Genomic DNA, 19021 nt, shown 5'->3' on the forward strand with positions numbered 1-19021 from the left:
CTTGTCCTCGACAAGTGTGCGTCACCAATTCTCTTGTCCTATTACTATCTCCCACTCAATGCAAGGTGTCTTTCGGGTCGTACTTGCAAGTGATCATATCGAGAGTGGTTTCCTCGATCTGGAGAATAACTGATTGACCGGAATTTATCCACCATGGATACCTTCCGAGCGTGGCCACGCATTTCCAGTTCATTACTCCTCGAGTGGCCCTGAGATATTGTTTTAACCCTGACAAGGGGATGGACAATTCCTATCGCACTCATTCCCTTCGACTAGCCACACCATCATAACCCAAAATATGCCCATTTGACCCCATTTACGAAGGTCGTAGTAACACAAATCAAAGTTAATCGAAAACTGTGCCATCTTAGGTGAACAGTCTTTAGTCAAAAGAATCGACTCATCAGAATACTATAGTAGCTCTCGCCACGACCAGGCTTTATAAATTTGCCAGAACTCTATAAGCGGTCCCTGCCCGACAAAGTGTTCCAATCGCCTATGTGATCGACTAGTCATCTCACATGATTGTATGGCACTTGAACTTGCCATCAATCGCCTCACACTCTAGTCACTTCGAGACGTCACCTCATACAAGTGACTATGGGCAAATACAATGCTAATCCGTGTTCACTTTAACGGGGTTCAATTGTCTCTACAACCCGTTTGGATGTAACAAAGTATAAAAGAAGAGTTTTAGAGTAAAACTCAAACGACAAATGCGATTATCACATATGAATAGTCAATACTTGATTACTACTTCATATTCTATAATCTAATTTGATCTTTTATGTAGTTATTCATCTCAATTCAGTTGAAATGGCATGACTCATCATGTTTAGCCTTTGAGAAGGCTTTGGTTAGTAGGTTTTATCAACTTCTTGTACCTTACTCAACCTTACTACATACTCGTTTTCCTTTGTAATGTATACATTTTCATCACAAAACTTTCTGAGTACGTGTCGAGATCCAATCAAGACATATGCCCTCTTAGCCTAAGAATAGCTCCCACTGTTTTCACAGTGTGCGGGACTCATCCTTCTTGCACATCTCATGATCGCAAGTGTACTCAATTTCCGTTATAAATATCTCTCATTGTTCTTTATTGCCTAGAACGATTCTAGAAAATCTACTTCTTAATAAACATTGCCACAATGGTATCTTTAACCATCCTAATGTGTTTTGATTATGGTTTTGTCGGAAACCATGCGCAATCTCAATTGTCAATTGTCACTTGTGTAACACCCTTACACAATATTGCATCATAAACACTTTGCATCATAGCCTTAATGCTTCTGCAAGCACTTAAGGGTAATCTTTATGGCTTACTTGGTAAAGATTACTTAAATTTCAATTTGAACCAATTCATCATACTCAAAGTATATGAAGTGTTATACATCATTATTCATTTAATTGATCCAATGAAGCAAATGGAATCAATCAAATATGTTCAATTTAATTGAACTAGTCATGAATCTTATCAACATAAGACTTCTTATTGACGTTAATATCACGTGGATTTATCTTCATAAATCCGTATATTAAAGATGTATTATAATACTCCAAAAGTCTTAAATCATTCGCAATGATCAATATGTCATCCACATATCGGACTAATTAAAAAATTCCGTAACTCCCACTAAACTCCATGTATAAACACAACTTCTCGACTTATCGAGAAATGTTTTATCACATGATCAAAATGTTGATTCCAACTCATTGATGTCCTACTTAAGACCCTCTCTTAAGTTTCACATTATCTTAGGATTGCAAGAATCTAATAAACTCATGACATGTATTGAATACATTCCTTCTATTGAAGAAGTGGGTTTTAGATTCACTCGCTATGTATTTCATAGTAATGAAACACAATCCCTAAGAAGATCCAAATAGACTTAAGCATTTCAATTAGTGCAAAAAAAAACCCTTTGCAACCAATATTGCTTTGAAATATTAGTGCAACACCCTTTGTCACTAATCAAGTCTTTTATTCGGATTCTCATGGCTCTAAGCCTTGTATTGAGTTGTGACTTAAACACTCTTATGTAAGTCACTTGTTCATTACTTTCTAGAAGTAATCAACTTGAATCAAACAATTTCTTTTGTAAGTTATAAGCTCTTTACTTTCTTAAAAGTAGCATGAATTCATCATTTTTAACAAGTGACGAATTTAACCTCCTAGGTTTTGAAGAAACAATGTCTTACACAAAACGTGTCTCATGTAGCCAAGAAAGACCAGTTTCTTGCGACATAACATTCTCTGTGGCTCTTGAATAATTTCTCCCACTCTGTCTACTAAAAATAAACTTGTATTTTAGAAAGAAGACTTCACACACAAGCCACAAACCCGTCGTACTCGTGATAATTGAAAAGGAAAAATGAGCATTTGTTTCTTGTGAAAACTTACAAATATGGTACCTTTACCATTTCATATCTCATATGATTCGATTTAGTGGAAAAATAATTTAGACAAAAATGATAAAATCCCCAAAATGATCAAGTAACTCAAAGTAACTTGATTGAAATCCAAATCATATCGAATAGCGTTTGATTTCTTATGTAATCACACATTATTCCATGATGCGTGCTAAGAGAGATTAACTTGTGATACTATATCACATTACTTTGGCTTTTATCAAAGTCTTCACTTTGATAATCCCATCACGACTAAATCGTGATTTCTTTAACTCTTTAAACTTCTTTAAAGATTTTCTATTTACCTTATTAAGTGAACATATTAGTGTCAACTTAAATCGTTGGTAAAAGATAATGATCAACCTATATTGGATCGATGATTTACAACCTCGATCTCCTTTTTAACCAAAAGGCACGAGACATCTTGCTTTGAATACAAGATACGCATATACCATTAACAATCTAATGGTTTCAAGAGTACTCGTTAACTCTTTCGTTCATCATTCCAAAATATTAAGGTTTAATCTTGGGTTACCAATTTGAGTCTTGCATCATCTTCATGATATATTATTCTAGTTTGGTTTAGAATATAATCACCTTGATGATGGGCTAGCCATACATCAAATCATGGTGTATATGGTCACAAAAGTGAAACCTCTTTTGTATCTTTAACAAATTGTATTCTTATTTAGAGTTTATGTACTTAATAGTCACAATTAAGTACAACTCCAAACCCAAAACTAGATTGATTACACAATGACTCTATCTCTCAATATGATTGTTGCTAGTCGTCATATTCTAATCATCCTATGTATCAAGTACAATGATGAAAACCTCCATTGGTTTCTAATATTGTGAAGTGGTATTAGCAAAAATTATGTTTAATCAAATAAACATTTAAAGAAGAAGGTCCCATTAGATGTCCCACAACTAACTTGTTGATTCTTCAATAATTTGGGGTAGTTTCCTTTCTCGTGTCCAACATTTGAGACAATGGAAACTTTATCGGTCGGGATTGATAGGTTTAGTATCGTCATTCTCAACAACTTTACTTTTAACATTACCTTGTATCAACTCCATTATAATCTTTTACTTCTTGAACCTCGTCCTCATCTTAACGGTTTAAGAGAATGCTCCCACTCATTTCAATGAGTCTTTGCTTTGAGAAGCAAAAATTGAATTCATGAAGATTACTCTCCATTTGTTCGTTTTAGTCTTAAAACTTTCATTGAAGTGGTTGCGTTATTTTGGTCAATTACGAATTTGAAAATCTAATCACCAAAATAATTTATCGCTTCAAGGTACTTAATTCAATTAAGCACATGAAAAATAATCCATTGTAAGTAGATGTGTTAGTCAAAAATCAAAAACCTGTTTGATAATGAATAACTTTATTCTATACTCTTTACAAGAGATCCTTAGCAATGGTTCATTTGAGGTTTTTAGAAGCAAAATTCAAATTTGTCTCTAGTTACGATGTTTTAATGGAGATTTTGGAAAAATCGAAATGATATCGTATATGAATTGTGGTAAAGAAATAGAACAATATAATAACGGAATAGTGGAAAACTTAACATTTATCGTTATATTAATACTTGGAAAAACAAGTATAGCATTTACATAGTGACCTCTACCCAACTATGATAAATGATTCCAAGATCCAAATTCATATTAACTTGGGCACGGTGGGGCCGATACATCCCTTATCAATATAACTCGGTGGATTAACTCTTTAATCGATTCTACTTTTAGAACTCTTGGTCGATAATATTACATTAACAATTATCTTTAGCCCAAAACACATCGACAAGGGCACGGTGGGGCCGATACATCCCTTATCAAATACTTTTGTTGAGTTCAATCCAAATTTCGAATAAATGTGTCCATGATCCAAACCCACATTAACTTGGGCACGGTGTGGCCGATACATCCCTTATCAACATGAATTCGGTGGATTAACATTCATCACCCACTTCCCCTACGTAACAAGGTTTGTACCCCGGTGTGGCCGAGCGCACTCCCTCGCGAAATAGGTTTTCATGGTTTCTACTATTTGGTAAGGCTATGTCTCAATTGATTGTTTTTGCGAGAGGTCATGTCAATTTATTATCTATCACGTTTTAAGTGAACTAAAGCGGTGAACTACGATAATTTTAATTGACACGGTCGATAAACTCGATAAAAGACAATGCATGTTTAGTTATGGCGATTTAGCGATGCATGTGACATAAAATAAAATGCAAGCATAAAAGTAAATAAATCCTAGTATGGCCTTTCCTAAAATAGAAAAACTATTGATCTATTACATATTCGGAAACCAACTCCATTGGTCCCTTGAACTTCGGTTGTGGCACGCATCTCGAGGTAACACCGTCTTTATGTATCGCCATTCTTGAAGAAATCCGTCTTTAGGAACTCCGGAATGAATAAAATTACATAATAAATTACATAATTTCCTATTATACATTTGTAACTAAAATAAAATAAATCTATTAAATTACAAAACGGTGATTCGAGATCACAATAAAAATTACAACCGAATCGATATTCCCATACATTTTGGGAAATACCAATTAAAATCTAAGGCCATACTAAGTAAAATTACATAATTCAAAATTACATAAATTAAAATTATGACAATCATAAAGAAAAATGCAGCATTATAATATGTATGAACATGCTCAATTTTTATGCTAAATCGCCTTTTAATTAGCCAATATCGTATATTACTCGGTTTTTACGGATTTGCGTGATTTTAACATTTTATAATCACAAAAATGCACAAACTCATATTTATGCATAAGTTAATTACCCTAACCTCTTAGGACTCAAAATATAGTCTCCACTAGTAATTTGACCATAATTAACTTTTATTTACAAAATTGTTCATAAATGGACAAAAATTTACAAAAATAAGCTATTAAACTTCAAATAAATCCAAAAATTTCAAATAAATTCAAAATTTGAAATTTAAATTCATGAAAATTCTGGAAAAAATTCCATGACACTCATAATGTTCAAAATCTTAGGTTAAAAATTTCGAAAATTTTCCGGAAAAACAATGTTGCGGTTTATCGATATTTAATAAAATAATCATAAAAGACATGGAAAAATTATTTTCATTAACTTTTCAATTTTAGATCTGAAAAATATAATAAAATGCAACATTAGACGTTTTTCCTAAGGCATAGATTATATTTTATTAATTTTCATTAATAATGTCACTATTTATGCCATTTTTCTTCAAAAATTCATAAATCATGCTAAAAGACTTCTTTATAGCCAATTATTTTACACACATCTTGTAAAATTGCATGTGACAACATATAAATTTTCTATGACCAGATACGAAATTTAACTCATATTAACCTATTTTTCTCTTAAATCCGAATTTAATAATGAAAAATTCATTTTTTGAGCATAACAAGTGCACAAATTATGAAAATTTACAGGTTATCTCAAAATAATATGTGTGACAACATATCCAAAAACCAAGTGAAAATTCGAAGTATAGCTATTTTTAGACCAAAAATGACATTTTTACTCATAAAATCACATTTAAATGCCATTATTGTAAAATATGAACAATAAAAATCCGAAAAATTAACCAAAATATCCTAAAACACTTTAGGACCAGAAATATTAACATGCATGTAATAATTTCGTGATATATCATAATAACACAAATTTTACAAGTTTTATTTTGTTATTCATATAACTCGGAAAAACTTTTAACCAATTTGCATGCAAACAACCGTGGCTCTGATACCGATTGAAGGAAATGTAGATTCATATACACTAACATATTCATATATGTGATTTTATTTAATTTGTCATAAAATTAAATATGGATTTTATGCATGCAAACATTAATTAAAGAGATGGAAAAATCTATATCTCACCATGTGATTTTCGGATTTATGGGCACAAGTGAGTCCTCCTACTCACTTGTTCTTGAGCTTTACTTTAATGGATGAACATACAAAAATCCCAAAGTAGAGATTCTCCAATTAGTAGCACCCAAGACAATCCCTTAATCCCACAAACTAACATGCACTAGATGTTTATATTGTGGTTTACCTTAAATTTGATTACTAATACTCATATATTACTTTGATAATTTTAGTAATCTTATATGAACAATTTAGATTAAATCTCATCTTTTTGATGAAGATAAAAGAGAGAGAAGAGAGGATACATGAACATTTTGCATGTGTATTGAATGGTAGTATGTTAGAAAAAAGAAAAGAACCAACTCTCATCCATTTAGATGGAGTCTCACGGTTTAGGGAGCCTCAATGGCATCATTTCATTTTCTTTTACTCTTTTCAAAAATAGTAGGTGTGTAAGATGTGTAAGACTAGTAGTAGGTAGGCATCATTATGTTTATTTTATCAAATAAAATAAAACAACCAAAACCCACTAACACACCCTCCATTTTTCGGTCCATGTACTTAAAATGGACTACCATTTTATTTTGTCAATTTGTCATTTGTCACACAATATGTCACATGTAGTAAGATACATGTTATTAATTAATTTAATGCATATTTATCACATAAATATCATTTCATGAATTAATTAAATTTCATACAACAAATTGACTAGTGATACTTGATCACATAAATAAAATGGGTCATATAGTTATAATTCACAACTTCTTGTAATTATAATTAACCATTCATTCTTATCTTTATTGTTTCTCAAACAATAAATAATTTTAGCAACAAAGCATTTTATTACTAAAATAAATCTTATTTAATCCCATTATAATAAGATATCAATATTCTCTCTCACAAATCAAATTGTTCAATTTTAAGGAATTAATTAATCAGACGGTATACAACTAATTAACCTTTTCAATTAAGGGAATCGTCCTTTAGGTGTGACCTCAAGGGATCAATTGATCACCACCGTCAGACGACTTGAGTAATGTCAAACTCTAGCCACCAATCATTACCGATATGTGTGGACCAGTTGACTATATATGTAATGTATCATCCCTTCCGTATTCTTGAAATGAGATTTAATAATGATATTTAAATCATATGATCGCACTATTGTTGAGGACACATTTCCCAACAGTGGGAGTGGCTTCACGCCCTTGATTCGCCTTCTATGGAACCCGTCACAGAAGGGATGTGCACATTAATAAACTTGGGTTTATCGCTCGATGGAGATGAGCGGGGATTTGGTGGGTACGGCTGCGGTCCCCCACTGGCGGCGTGGAGTACTTGTTAAGATGGGTACTCTGGCAGGACTACATACTTTAGTGTGTAGTCAGTTGTGTGGAGATTGGAGATGGTGACTGGAGATTCTTTGAGATGTTTGGACTGTTTGTGTTTCTGTTTCCTTGTGGCATTTGTTTTATGTGATCAGTACTGACCCCGTTTAAATGTTTTAAAAACTGTGGTGATCCATTTGGGGGTGGTGAGAAGTTATTGAGTAGGTATGAGACGATGCGCATGGGATAGCTGGGATAAGTCATCAGGTTGCAGTTATAGAAGTCTTCCGTTGTGTCGAACATTTTGTAGTTGTTTCGTAGTTGACAGTTTTGATAACCTTGTATTTACTTTTAACAGTTTTTGGAGTTTGGCTTGTATCACTTAAACTTTACTATCATTTAAATACGTTTCGTTATTGTCTATTTGAATATCATTGCCTCGGGTAACCGAGATGGTGATGTTCTCATACCTTATGTGGTCCTGGTAAGGCACTTGGAGTATGGGGGTGTCACAAAGTGGTATCAGAGCGACGATCTCGAAACCTGTAACCAATGAACCTAATGAACATAGGGAGTCAAACTTAAATGAACCCGGGTACGAATTGTAGGAGCTACTGCAAAGACTTGGGAGACATCCTAATGTCGCGAATTCGCCCTACAATTTTGAACCGGTCACCATGGGATGTTAGTCGGGATCGCTATGTGTTTACCTTGTGTGCTATATATTCATATAGTAATGAGTTGTATGAATCGGTGGATGCATGTATGTGGAGGATCGGAGATGTGTAGTGAAGGAAGATGATGATATGATTATATATGTTGTTGGTTGGATATATGAATGGCATGATGGATTATTTATGATCTGGCATAATAAGGAACATGTGAATAGGAATGTTGTGTCGTATACGTATATTGTGTTTGCGTAAAGTCATATAATGAAGTCATATATTTGTTTACTGTTGTTTCATATGCACATGTAAGATGAATTAATTGGAAAAGATGGAGTGACAATTACATGAGAATATGAATTTCGTAATTAAGAATATGTTTACGTGATGAAGTGGAGTTGTAATAGAGTTGTATTAGTAACATGGGAATAGCATTTGTAATGTATGAGTATGCTTTGCTTTACGAAAAGTTATAAAGTTAAAACATGCGGGTAGTACATGATTGATAAGTTGAATTTTATACGAGCATGATAGATGTTATTGTTTGGTTTTTGGTAGGTAGAAACATGTGGTTAGGGATGGTGGTTTTAAAAGTATCGAGTCGCTTTTGTTCACCTTGTTGATGTTTAAGTTGTTTGAAAGAGAAAATAAAATAGTTATGTTGTCTGTTTATAGAGAGGTTGTTTTTAAACTGTTATAACTTGAGATGTATATATGCTTTTGATGCAATTCCAATTAGAGGTGGTAGCTTGTTCTATTTCGATTCTAACGACAGGTCACATGCCCAAAATGACCAAGAAACGAGCGAGTTATGACCATTTTACGAAAATTGGACAGTGCTGAGAAATGCGTAGGGTACTCGATCGAGTGGCCCTCACTCGATCGAGTGCACCTCTTGTTACTTGATCGAGTAACCCTTACTCGATCGAGTAGCCCTGGTAATTTGTTTTACGTGCCTTTGACCTTCACCTACTCGATAGAGTAAGCCACTTACTTGATCGAGTGGCATGTACTCGATCTAGTGACCCCTGTTTTGGGTCATATGCTTATCTTTTGACTTTGTTGCATATTATGTTTAATTCAAAGGTGTTATTTGCTTCCTTATGCATTGCTTTACATGTGTGTCGGTCTTGATGCGTAAGTTACCCAATCTTATGATGTAAGGAGTGGCACCTGTGGTGAGTATGAGTTCGGTGGAGAGGACATGAGATATATGTGGTTGTGATAGGTAGTGGAAAAGAAAAGGAAGATTGGTCAGGCTTATTAAGGCATGGAGCACGTTTTGTGAGGTCAGATGAGTGATATGATTGTGTGTTGAGTAATGTAAAAGTAAGTGAATATGGGCAAGGGATGATGTGAGTCTGAGGAACGTGAGAATGAAAAGATTGAAAGGAAGGATGTGGATAGTGGCAACTTGAGATGTGTACAGAAATATGGAGGGAGATGGTTAGGAAATGTTTGGGTTAAGAATATATATGTAGTGAAAGGTCATTTTAGAGGGATTGAGAAGAGTGGTATATAGTGAACTTAAAGAAGACATGTCGCGACGTGGAGTTGCAGATAGTGAGTGAATTTGGTAATTTGTATTATCAAGAGGTGAAACTAATGTGTGATTTCCTTGGGCAAGTAACGTTAGGAAATGAGTTTTGGGATTCTAGAAAAAAAATGTGAGTGATAGCATGAGATGGTCTGGACTAATTGGTGATAAGTGTGAGTGATAGCATGATAAGAGAAGATCTATAGTAAGAAAGAGTGAGATGATACTGATATGAAATAAGGAGATTTGAGTTTTGGAGCAATGAGAAGATAACAAGAGCACTAAAGAGTTAGGTAGAAGGAATAAGGAGTTAAACCATTAATTGGTATTGTTGAGTGTAAAGAGATAAGAAGGATAAAAGTAAGCTGAGAAAGATGTCGATCGGAGTTATGTGATATAGAAGTCAGCAATCGTCCAGATGTATGATACTATCATGAGGGTGTTACTTATGGTTATATAGGAGTTTCAGGACAATATGATTAGTCAAGAGTTTCAGGGAATTAAGGAAAATAAGAAGCAGGGTAAAGAATTTACACGATATGAGATCTTGGTGGTGAGTTGGGTGACGATGCAATTAAGGATGAAATTGGGAATAGTGTTAAGGTAAATTTTGTTGATGGATTTGATGTTCTTTATTTGGGATGTTAACCAAAGATAGGAAAGAAACCATGATGTTTAGAGATGAGTGTACAAGGTTTGTTATACGAGCAGTGGTGGTATTGTGGTGTTGTCACTAGTGGTTAAGGGTGATGATAGATAAGAAGGATAGCAATTCTAAAGAGGTTGATTTTGTAGAGGCCGGATTGATATGTACGTTTGAGAGGAAGTATAAGATGTGGTTATATGAGACGGGTGCTAGTAGTTGAATATTAATGGTATGGTTATACGTGGCAGGAGGTGATGGTATGTGAATGGGAGAATATGTTATGAGAAGCATATGAGTTAAGCTCGGGCGAGAGGTAACCTTTATCAAGTGGTAACTTACGTGATTAGGATTGACTAGTTGGATGTGATTATGGGTCTATGATGTGTATAAACGTTTGTGTGAGGTTCTGACCTCACGATAAGTAGTATGGTGTGATAGTCATAAAGTTGTTATCTAAATGTTCTGTAATATATGTTGGATACGGTAACCTAATGGAATGATGTTCAAAAGTGATAGTTTGGGTGATCTGGCATTGCTAGTTATACTTATATGTGTATTCCTGATATATGTTTATTCCATGAAAAGGTATGGATGATATTCACTAGATTGTTATCTGGTTATTCCGTATTATATGTTGTGTTATGAGCGAGTAAAGCAGTTTTGAGTAAGTTTTCCTGTCCGGAAAGTTATACTGAGTAAGTGTTTATGGGAATTGTATATGGTTGTGATGTATATCGATGTTGTTGTTGTGCCTCGGGTGGTGATCCGGGCACGGTACTTCGTCTTGTGATGCGGGTATTTTCGCGCTGCGGTGCGGCTATTTGTGGTGGTGTTGTGATGCCGTCACCGGTTGTGGTGGAGTAGGCGGGATGAATACGATTCGAGTTTTGAAAGTACATACCAGTTATACATAGATTCTTGTTTTGTTTGATGTTGCTTCCTGTGAGTTTCGGGTTATACATATAGATGGTTGTTTTGTTTATTGATGTTTCTTACCTGTTTTAGTTTGGGAGTAAGGGTAAAGTATGATATGGAAGAGAGTTGTGTATGTTTTCGTTGTTGTCGTGGTATAGTGATATCATGTTGATGGGACACTATTGAGAGAGGTTGTTGGAGTACTTGTGATGTTCTTTTAGAGGAGGCATTGGTTGACTTAGTAATGGCAAGTGATTCGTGGAACATGTGTTGTACTGATCTGAAAGCTGCAGGTGGTCCATAATCTTTTGTTGAGGAAGTGAGTATAGGGTGTTGGACATTAGTATCATAGTATGCTGTGGATGAGTTTGTGGTAATAAAAGGGAGAACTTGAGGACCTAGTGTGAGTGGGTGTAATAATTGTGGATCGTGAGTTTTAAGTGTGGAGATAGGTGCATGTATGGAGGACTATGTTGTTTTGGCGGTGATAGGGAATAGTTGAAGTTTTCGTTAAGCTAAAGATTTTGTGGTATAGGTTAGGTGGTGTGCCGAGTGAATTGAGGTATGAGAACTGTTAAGTAAGTAGCCTTAGATATAGGAATGGTGAGTGTTTAGATTTTAGGCGGCTATCTTTGACATGCGGTGGTGATGAGGATAATGAGAAGAAATAGCTAAGGATTTAGTATTAGTGAGTTACGAGGACGTAACATTTATCTTAAGAGGAGTTGAATGCTATAAAAGAGAGTTTGATGGTTGTGCATGTTGTAGTATAATTGGAAGTTGAGCGTTGATGTAGCATAAACGATGGATTCGTATTGTGGTTGATATTGTTAAAAGGGCATGACCATGCTTGTAGTAGTTCGATGTTTAGGAATGTGAGAATACTTCGATAAGAGTTGACAGTTTGATGATGATGTTTATGAGTGTGAGTAAACTTCGAGGACGAAGTTCCTTTTTAAGGGTGGTAGAATGTAACATTCCGTTTGATGTTATGAGTCTCTTGATATCGTATTTTCTAGTGGATAATATGTTACGGAGCTAGCAGCGTTTGTGGATAGTAGTTGGTAGTGTTTGAAGTTGGTGTCGAGAGAGACTATGATTTAGTCGATACGATATCGTGAGCCGTGTTGTGGAGGTAGGCATAGTTGGTGGAGTTGGTGTTAAGAGTTCATGTTTTATAGGTTGGGGTTTTGTTTTGAGTTCGTAGTTGCGTTGTTGTATCTGAATCGAGTTAGTATGTTTGTTTTTATGTATGGGTTGAATTTCGGGGACGAATGTCCTTTTTAGGAGGGAAGACTATAATACTACGGTTTTTTATGTCTATGGGTAGTCTATCGAGTGGGGCTTACTCTGTTGAGTAATTATGTTATTACGCAAAACAGTAGTCTGCCTGATGGGTACTCGATCGAGTAAGGGGCACTCTATCGAGTATGTCACTTACTCGATCGAGTAAGTGTGTTTTACGGGTGATTTTGACGGGTTTTGTTAATAATGCGGGATTAATATATAAAGCCTCCGTCATCTTTCATAATCTCTTTTATCATTCTAAAAACCCCTTTTGAGAAGAAAAGAAGTTACGTAAGTGTGTTTCTCGCATTGTTAACAAATCCCCAAGGCTAGCAGTGTCAGATCATCTTGTTCTTTACGCCGTTGTGATCCTTGTGTTGAGGGTAAGCTTTTTATATAATTTTTATAATGTTATGTTAAAGTTGGTTGAAACCCTAATTGGTAATTTGAGGGTTTTGGGGAGTATTGTTGATGTTAGATAGTGATTGTATGATTGTATGTTTGATAGGAAGTAATTTCAGTGAAGGACGTTGTTGATTAGCTGATTATGATGATGTTGGTGATTGCTGCTCCAGGTAGGATTTCCCTACTCAGGATTGGCTACATAATGTGTGGTGTTTGTGATGGTGATTGTTGGTTAATTATATTGTTGGTTTGATTTTGATGGTTGTTGGTAGTATAGTGTTGATTGAATGTGTAACTGTCTGTGATCTTCGGGGCGCGTCCCTGGCTGAGTGGAGTCACTTGCGGGAGTGGCTTCACGCCCTTGATTCGCCCTCTGTGGAACCCGTCACAGAGGGGATGTGCACATTAATGAACTTGGGTTTATCGCTCGATGGAGATGAGCGGGGATTTGGTGGGTACGGCTGCGGTCCTCCACTGGCGGCGTGGAGTACTTGTTGCGATGGGTACTCTGGCAGGGCCACACACTTTAGTGTGTAGTCAGTTGTGTGGAGATTGGAGATGGAGATTGGAGATTGTTTGAGCTGTTTGGATTGTTTGTGTTTCTGTTACATTGTGGCATTTTTTTATGTAATCAGTACTGACCCCATTTAAATGTTTTAAAAACTGTGGTGATCCATTTGGTGGTGGTGAGCAGTTATTGAGCACGTATGAGACGATGCGCATGGGATAGCTGGGATGAGTCATTAAGTTGCAGTTTTAGAAGTCTTCCGTTGTGTCGAACATTTTGTAGTTGTTTAGTAGTTGTCAGTTTTGAGAACCTTGTATTTCCTTTTAACAGTTTTTGGAGTTTGGTTTGTATCACTTAAACTTTACTATCATTTAAATATGTTTCGTTATTTTCTATTTGAATATTATTGCTTCGAGTAACCGAGATGGTGACGTTCTCATACCTTAAGTGGTCCTGGTAAGGCACTTGGAGTATGGGTTGTCACAGGCTCTTGATGATGCCCATAGGTATAATGAACATAGAGGCCCAGTAGGAATGCAGAGTGTTAAGGACTGATTTCCCAAGACTAGTTTCCCTGCATAGGAGAATTTTCTTGCACCATAATTATGGATTCTGCCACATATCTTCTCAACCAGGCAAGCACAATCCATTTTTTGAGTCTAGTAGTTTGTATCGGCATTCCCAAATTCTTAAAAGGTAGCAATCCTTCAGCAAAGCCTGGCACACTTAAAATATCTTGTTTGATCTGATCTGGTACCCCTCTGAAATATGCATGGGACTTAGCAAAACTAATCCTCAAGCCAGATGCTTTAGAGAAAGTTGAGAAGGATTGTAACAGAATGAAAGATTCATTTAACTCTTATTAGACATCTCTAATAACTAAGTGATTTAGTATAGTCATAAAACTAATATAAGATCTTATGCATGCAAAACAAATTCAATAAAAGAGAAGAATTAGTCATTCTTACAATGGTGGCCGAATGGGTTTATACTAATTGGACTCCTACCAAATTAGTCTTCTTTAAGAAAAAAACGAGTGTCCCAAAAACCCTTAGATCCAATTGCAAGATCTACTCTTTAAGGATTGTACTAAGGTAATCCCTCTCAATACATTTACTAATTTTATTACTAGAAATTAGTAGATGTTTCTTTAAATTTAACTAATATGAATTATTACTACTACTAGTAATTAGATCATAATATTAGTATTTTAGAATGATGTTAATATTTTCTTTCTCTCTCAAAATATTTATAGAGAAATAAAATAAATTATGGCATTAGAATAAATTTTGCATGAGGGAAAAACAACTCTAATAATAGAGAGAGGTGAAAGGGGACAAGGTAGGTCAAGGGAAATAAGGCCAACCCTTTCTTATAATTTTCCTCAATTGTTCTTCACAAGACAACCTAAAGTGACCAATCCCTTTTCCATGCATTATAGGGTTGTCTCTAGCATTTAAACCTAAAGCACAAATGTCCCCCATCCCTATAGAAAAACCGGTTTCTATATGTAACATGGAATCTATTTTAAGTTTATAATTCTGTCATTTGTAACTTGTGACAAATGTGACATGTTACTAGACATGTATCAATTTAATTAACTTATTAAAAATCATTCCATACAAAATAAATAATACAAATAGCAATACACGATTACTTATACTTAAAATGGACCATAGAATTATAATTCACAACGCCTTGTGATTATAATACATTATTCATTCTAATTATAATTGTTTCATAAACAATATAAAAAAACATCATCTAATTTAAAGGATTAATTAACTTGTATCATCATACAATTAATTAATTTATTAATTGAGAGCGTTACCCTATAGGTATGACCTTAAGGGATCAACTAATCACCACTGTCATACGACAATAGTGTCAAACTCTAGTCAGCCAACCATTACCGATTAATGTGGATCAGTTGACAATAAAGTATAACTTTCCCTCATGTATTCTTATCATGAGATTTAAACATGTGATCGCATTATTGTCAAGGACACATACTCCAACACAGAAGCATCATAGACCTTGTATCTCCTTCGCTGAACATGAAAACATCATCAGCAAACATAAGACAGGCTAGCCTTTGCTGTTTACACATAGGATGGTAATTGAAATCATACTTAGCTGCAACATACTTCAAAGATCTTGTTAAATACTCCATAGAAAGGGTGAATAGAAGTGAGGACAAGGGATCTCCTAGTCTGAGCCCTCTCTTGCCATGGACTTATCCAAACATTTCTCCATTAATGGACAGGGAGAAGGAAGCCGTGGTAATACATTGCATTACCATACTTTGGAATTCAGGTTGAAACTTAAGCATTCTCAGAAGCGTCTCCACAAACTTCCATTCCACAGTATCATAGGCTTTTTGCAAGTCAATTTTAAAGAGGCACTTGGATGAAGCATTGGGTCTCTCATATAATCTTATTAAGTGGCATTGATTTGTGCAAGTAACCTTCTCTGCTGGAAGAAATTCTGGACAACAGCAATCACATCTCCCCTTATCTTCCCCAAGCATCCTTAAATAACTTACTAGTATACCCATCTGGTCCAGGTGACTTGATATCTAGTATACTGAACACAGCATCCCTAACCTCTTTCCCATTGACTGGTCTAAGCAATATAGAACAATCCCCGGGACTCCAACTAGGTCCCTGATCAATGATGCTCATGTGAACCTTCTTTGTGGCGTGACTGGTCCCAAGTAATTATCTATAATTTCCTAAGAAGGCAATTTGAATTTGTTAAGGTGTATCACATACTTTCCCATATATGTCTTCCACCCTAAGAACCTTATTCCCATGTTTTCTTTGCTTGAGCAGGCCATGAAAGAAAGCACTGTTGGAATCCTTATCCTTTACCCATTTGTGCTTAGCTTTCTTAGAGAGGAACCCGTCCCTAGCTGTACTAAGCTCTTTTAGCTGAAGTGTTGCTTCATACTCAGCAGTTCTTAACAGCAAATCAGAAGGATCCCTCCCAAGCTGAACTTGGAGTTCCTCCACCTGTTTTTGCTTGATATTAGTTGTATTTTCAATATCACTCTACTTTTCCTTATTCAATTGTCTCAGGGTAGATTTCAGAAGTTTTAGCTTTTTCACCAGCTTGAACATAGGGGTCCCAGTTACATTAACTTGCCAATTGCTTCTGACAATGGGTACAATATCTTTATACCTTCCCCACATGTTAAAATATTTGAAGCTACGTTTCCTCTCAGTCTTCTTAGAGCTACTCACAATACATGGGGTATGGTCATACATCCCCTCAGGAAGGAAATAAGCATACAAATCAGGTAGATGATTACACCAAGCTTTGTTGACCAAAACTCTGTCCAATCTGCTATATATCTTCTCCTCAGGCTTCTGTTTATTGTTCCAAGTGAACAAGGAACCAGTTGCAGCAATATCCAATACACCACAGTCTGCTACACAATCCTTGAAAGGTTCCATCTCAGTGGATGGAACATTGCCCCCAACTCTTTCAGTTGCTGATAAGACACAGTTGAAATCTTCAGATATGGCCCAAGTGTTGGAGTAGTGTCCTCCACAATAAGTGCGTTTACATATTAAATCTCGTAAAAGGAATATTAGGGATTTATTATTTATTTGTCAGCTGGTCATAATTAATTGGTAATGATTGGCTGACTAGAGTTTGACGTTACTGTCGTATGACGGCGGTGATCAGCTGATCCCTTAAGGTCACACCTATAGGATGATGCCCAATTGGAAAATCTAATTATTTGTATGAGATACAAATTAATTAAATACTTGTATTAATTTACTTTTAAATAAGTCAAGTGAATGTATTATTTGATGACGAGTTACGAACTCAGGCCAAGGGGATTTATTATTTAATTATTCGATAATTAATTAATAAATGTTAATTGAAATTTAATAATTAATAGTTAATGTATTAAATTTATACGAAATGTGATTAAGTTTTGAGGTAAAGGTGATTAGCTATTTAAATTTTAAAAAGGTTGTAAAATTGGCTAATAAGGTTTTATAAAGATACATTTTATATTAATAAAATGGTCCAATATTATTTAATGGTCAAGTGGTTATTAGCTGTTAATTTGTATTATTTAATTTTTAAATAATCAAATTAATATTTAATTATGTAAGATAATTAAATATAGGACTTATAAGCATTTGTGGGACAAATGTCCAAAATCGAAATGGACCCGATAAACCACATGTGCCGCCATTTATGTGATGAAATCACACCATGTGGGTTGGCATGTTTCCACTATCTAATGTTTCTCAATTGTTTACATTTTGAGGACTATAAATACCTCACATTATATCACATGCAAGGGATGAAAAATTTAGAAAAAAAATCACCCAAAAAAACTCTCTTTGGCCGGATCATTATAGAAGGAAAAAGAGGTCCATTTTCTTCATCTTTTTCTCTATAATTACTTGCTCAATTAGTTGATCACAAAATCAAATCACACAAAAATAATAATACATCTACTAATATTATTAGTGTAATAATATTACATAATACAAGGTTACTACTACTATTATCTAGTTAGTAATTTTAGTAGTCTTTTGGGATAATCTTGGGTGCCACCAAAGGCGATAACCTAAGTTGGTAATTTGGGTTTTGGAGGATCATCCACCATCTATTAGCACAAGAACAACTAAAAGAAGGAGTCTTTTAGTTGTGCCAATATATATTTCGACCATCAATGTAAGGAAATTTCTCTTAAGATGGTTTTACACCATCTTTATGTTATTTATCTTGGCATGCATTTAGATTTAGACCACTAGATAAATTAGTTAGTAATTTTGACATCATAAGATGAGTCTAATTTGGTCTAAATAAGTAACACCAAGGCCCTACAGTTGTCCCTGCTATTCTCCTCAGATAACCCCATACAGGGACTTTATCATTAACACCATTGAAAGAATACACCATGGTCAGATAAAAGGTATCCCTACTTACCAAGGATTCAACCTTCATATGAATAAATTGAGCATTGTATTCCAGGAAGTGAACCCTAAAAGTCTTACGCTGCAAAAGGATCCAGAATCTCCCCCCATTATGATATCCATTATTAGTAGAAATACACCAATTATTGAATCCGTTAACAACCTTATCAAAAACTTTACACTTTATTTTTTTTCTAATAAACCAAATAAAGCAACACCTTTATTTTGTAAGAAAAAATTAATAGCTTTTTGTTTTCCTACTGTATTCATGCCTCTCACATTCCAAAATCCTAAACTATCCATAAGATAATTTTGAGGGATTATCATTATCATATTGCACAACAACTGTTTTCCCAGGGGATTTGAGTATCTCCTTATAAGAGTGGTCCCCAAATGATTCCCTGCTATATCCATCCTTTGCTACTTCTTGTGGCTTACCTCCCCTACTTATTAGAACTAGTCTCTTGACTGGT

At 35.0% G+C, this 19021-nt stretch overlaps 1 protein-coding gene across 1 annotated transcript; it reads right to left on the minus strand.

The window, feature by feature from the left end:
- Positions 1 to 14167: 14167 nt before the first annotated feature.
- LOC141595295 (uncharacterized) lies at positions 14168 to 18534 on the minus strand. Its single transcript, XM_074415262.1, has 7 exons — positions 18447 to 18534; positions 16713 to 17098; positions 16377 to 16616; positions 16148 to 16268; positions 15907 to 16089; positions 15639 to 15738; positions 14168 to 14363 (listed from the first exon to the last, which is right to left on the minus strand). Exons 1-7 carry the CDS (start codon positions 18532 to 18534, stop codon positions 14168 to 14170), a joined length of 1314 nt encoding a protein of 437 aa, XP_074271363.1.
- Positions 18535 to 19021: the final 487 nt, after the last annotated feature.

Source organism: Silene latifolia, chromosome 8 (genome assembly GCF_048544455.1).
Source record: "Silene latifolia isolate original U9 population chromosome 8, ASM4854445v1, whole genome shotgun sequence".
Taxonomy (NCBI): domain Eukaryota; kingdom Viridiplantae; phylum Streptophyta; class Magnoliopsida; order Caryophyllales; family Caryophyllaceae; genus Silene; species Silene latifolia.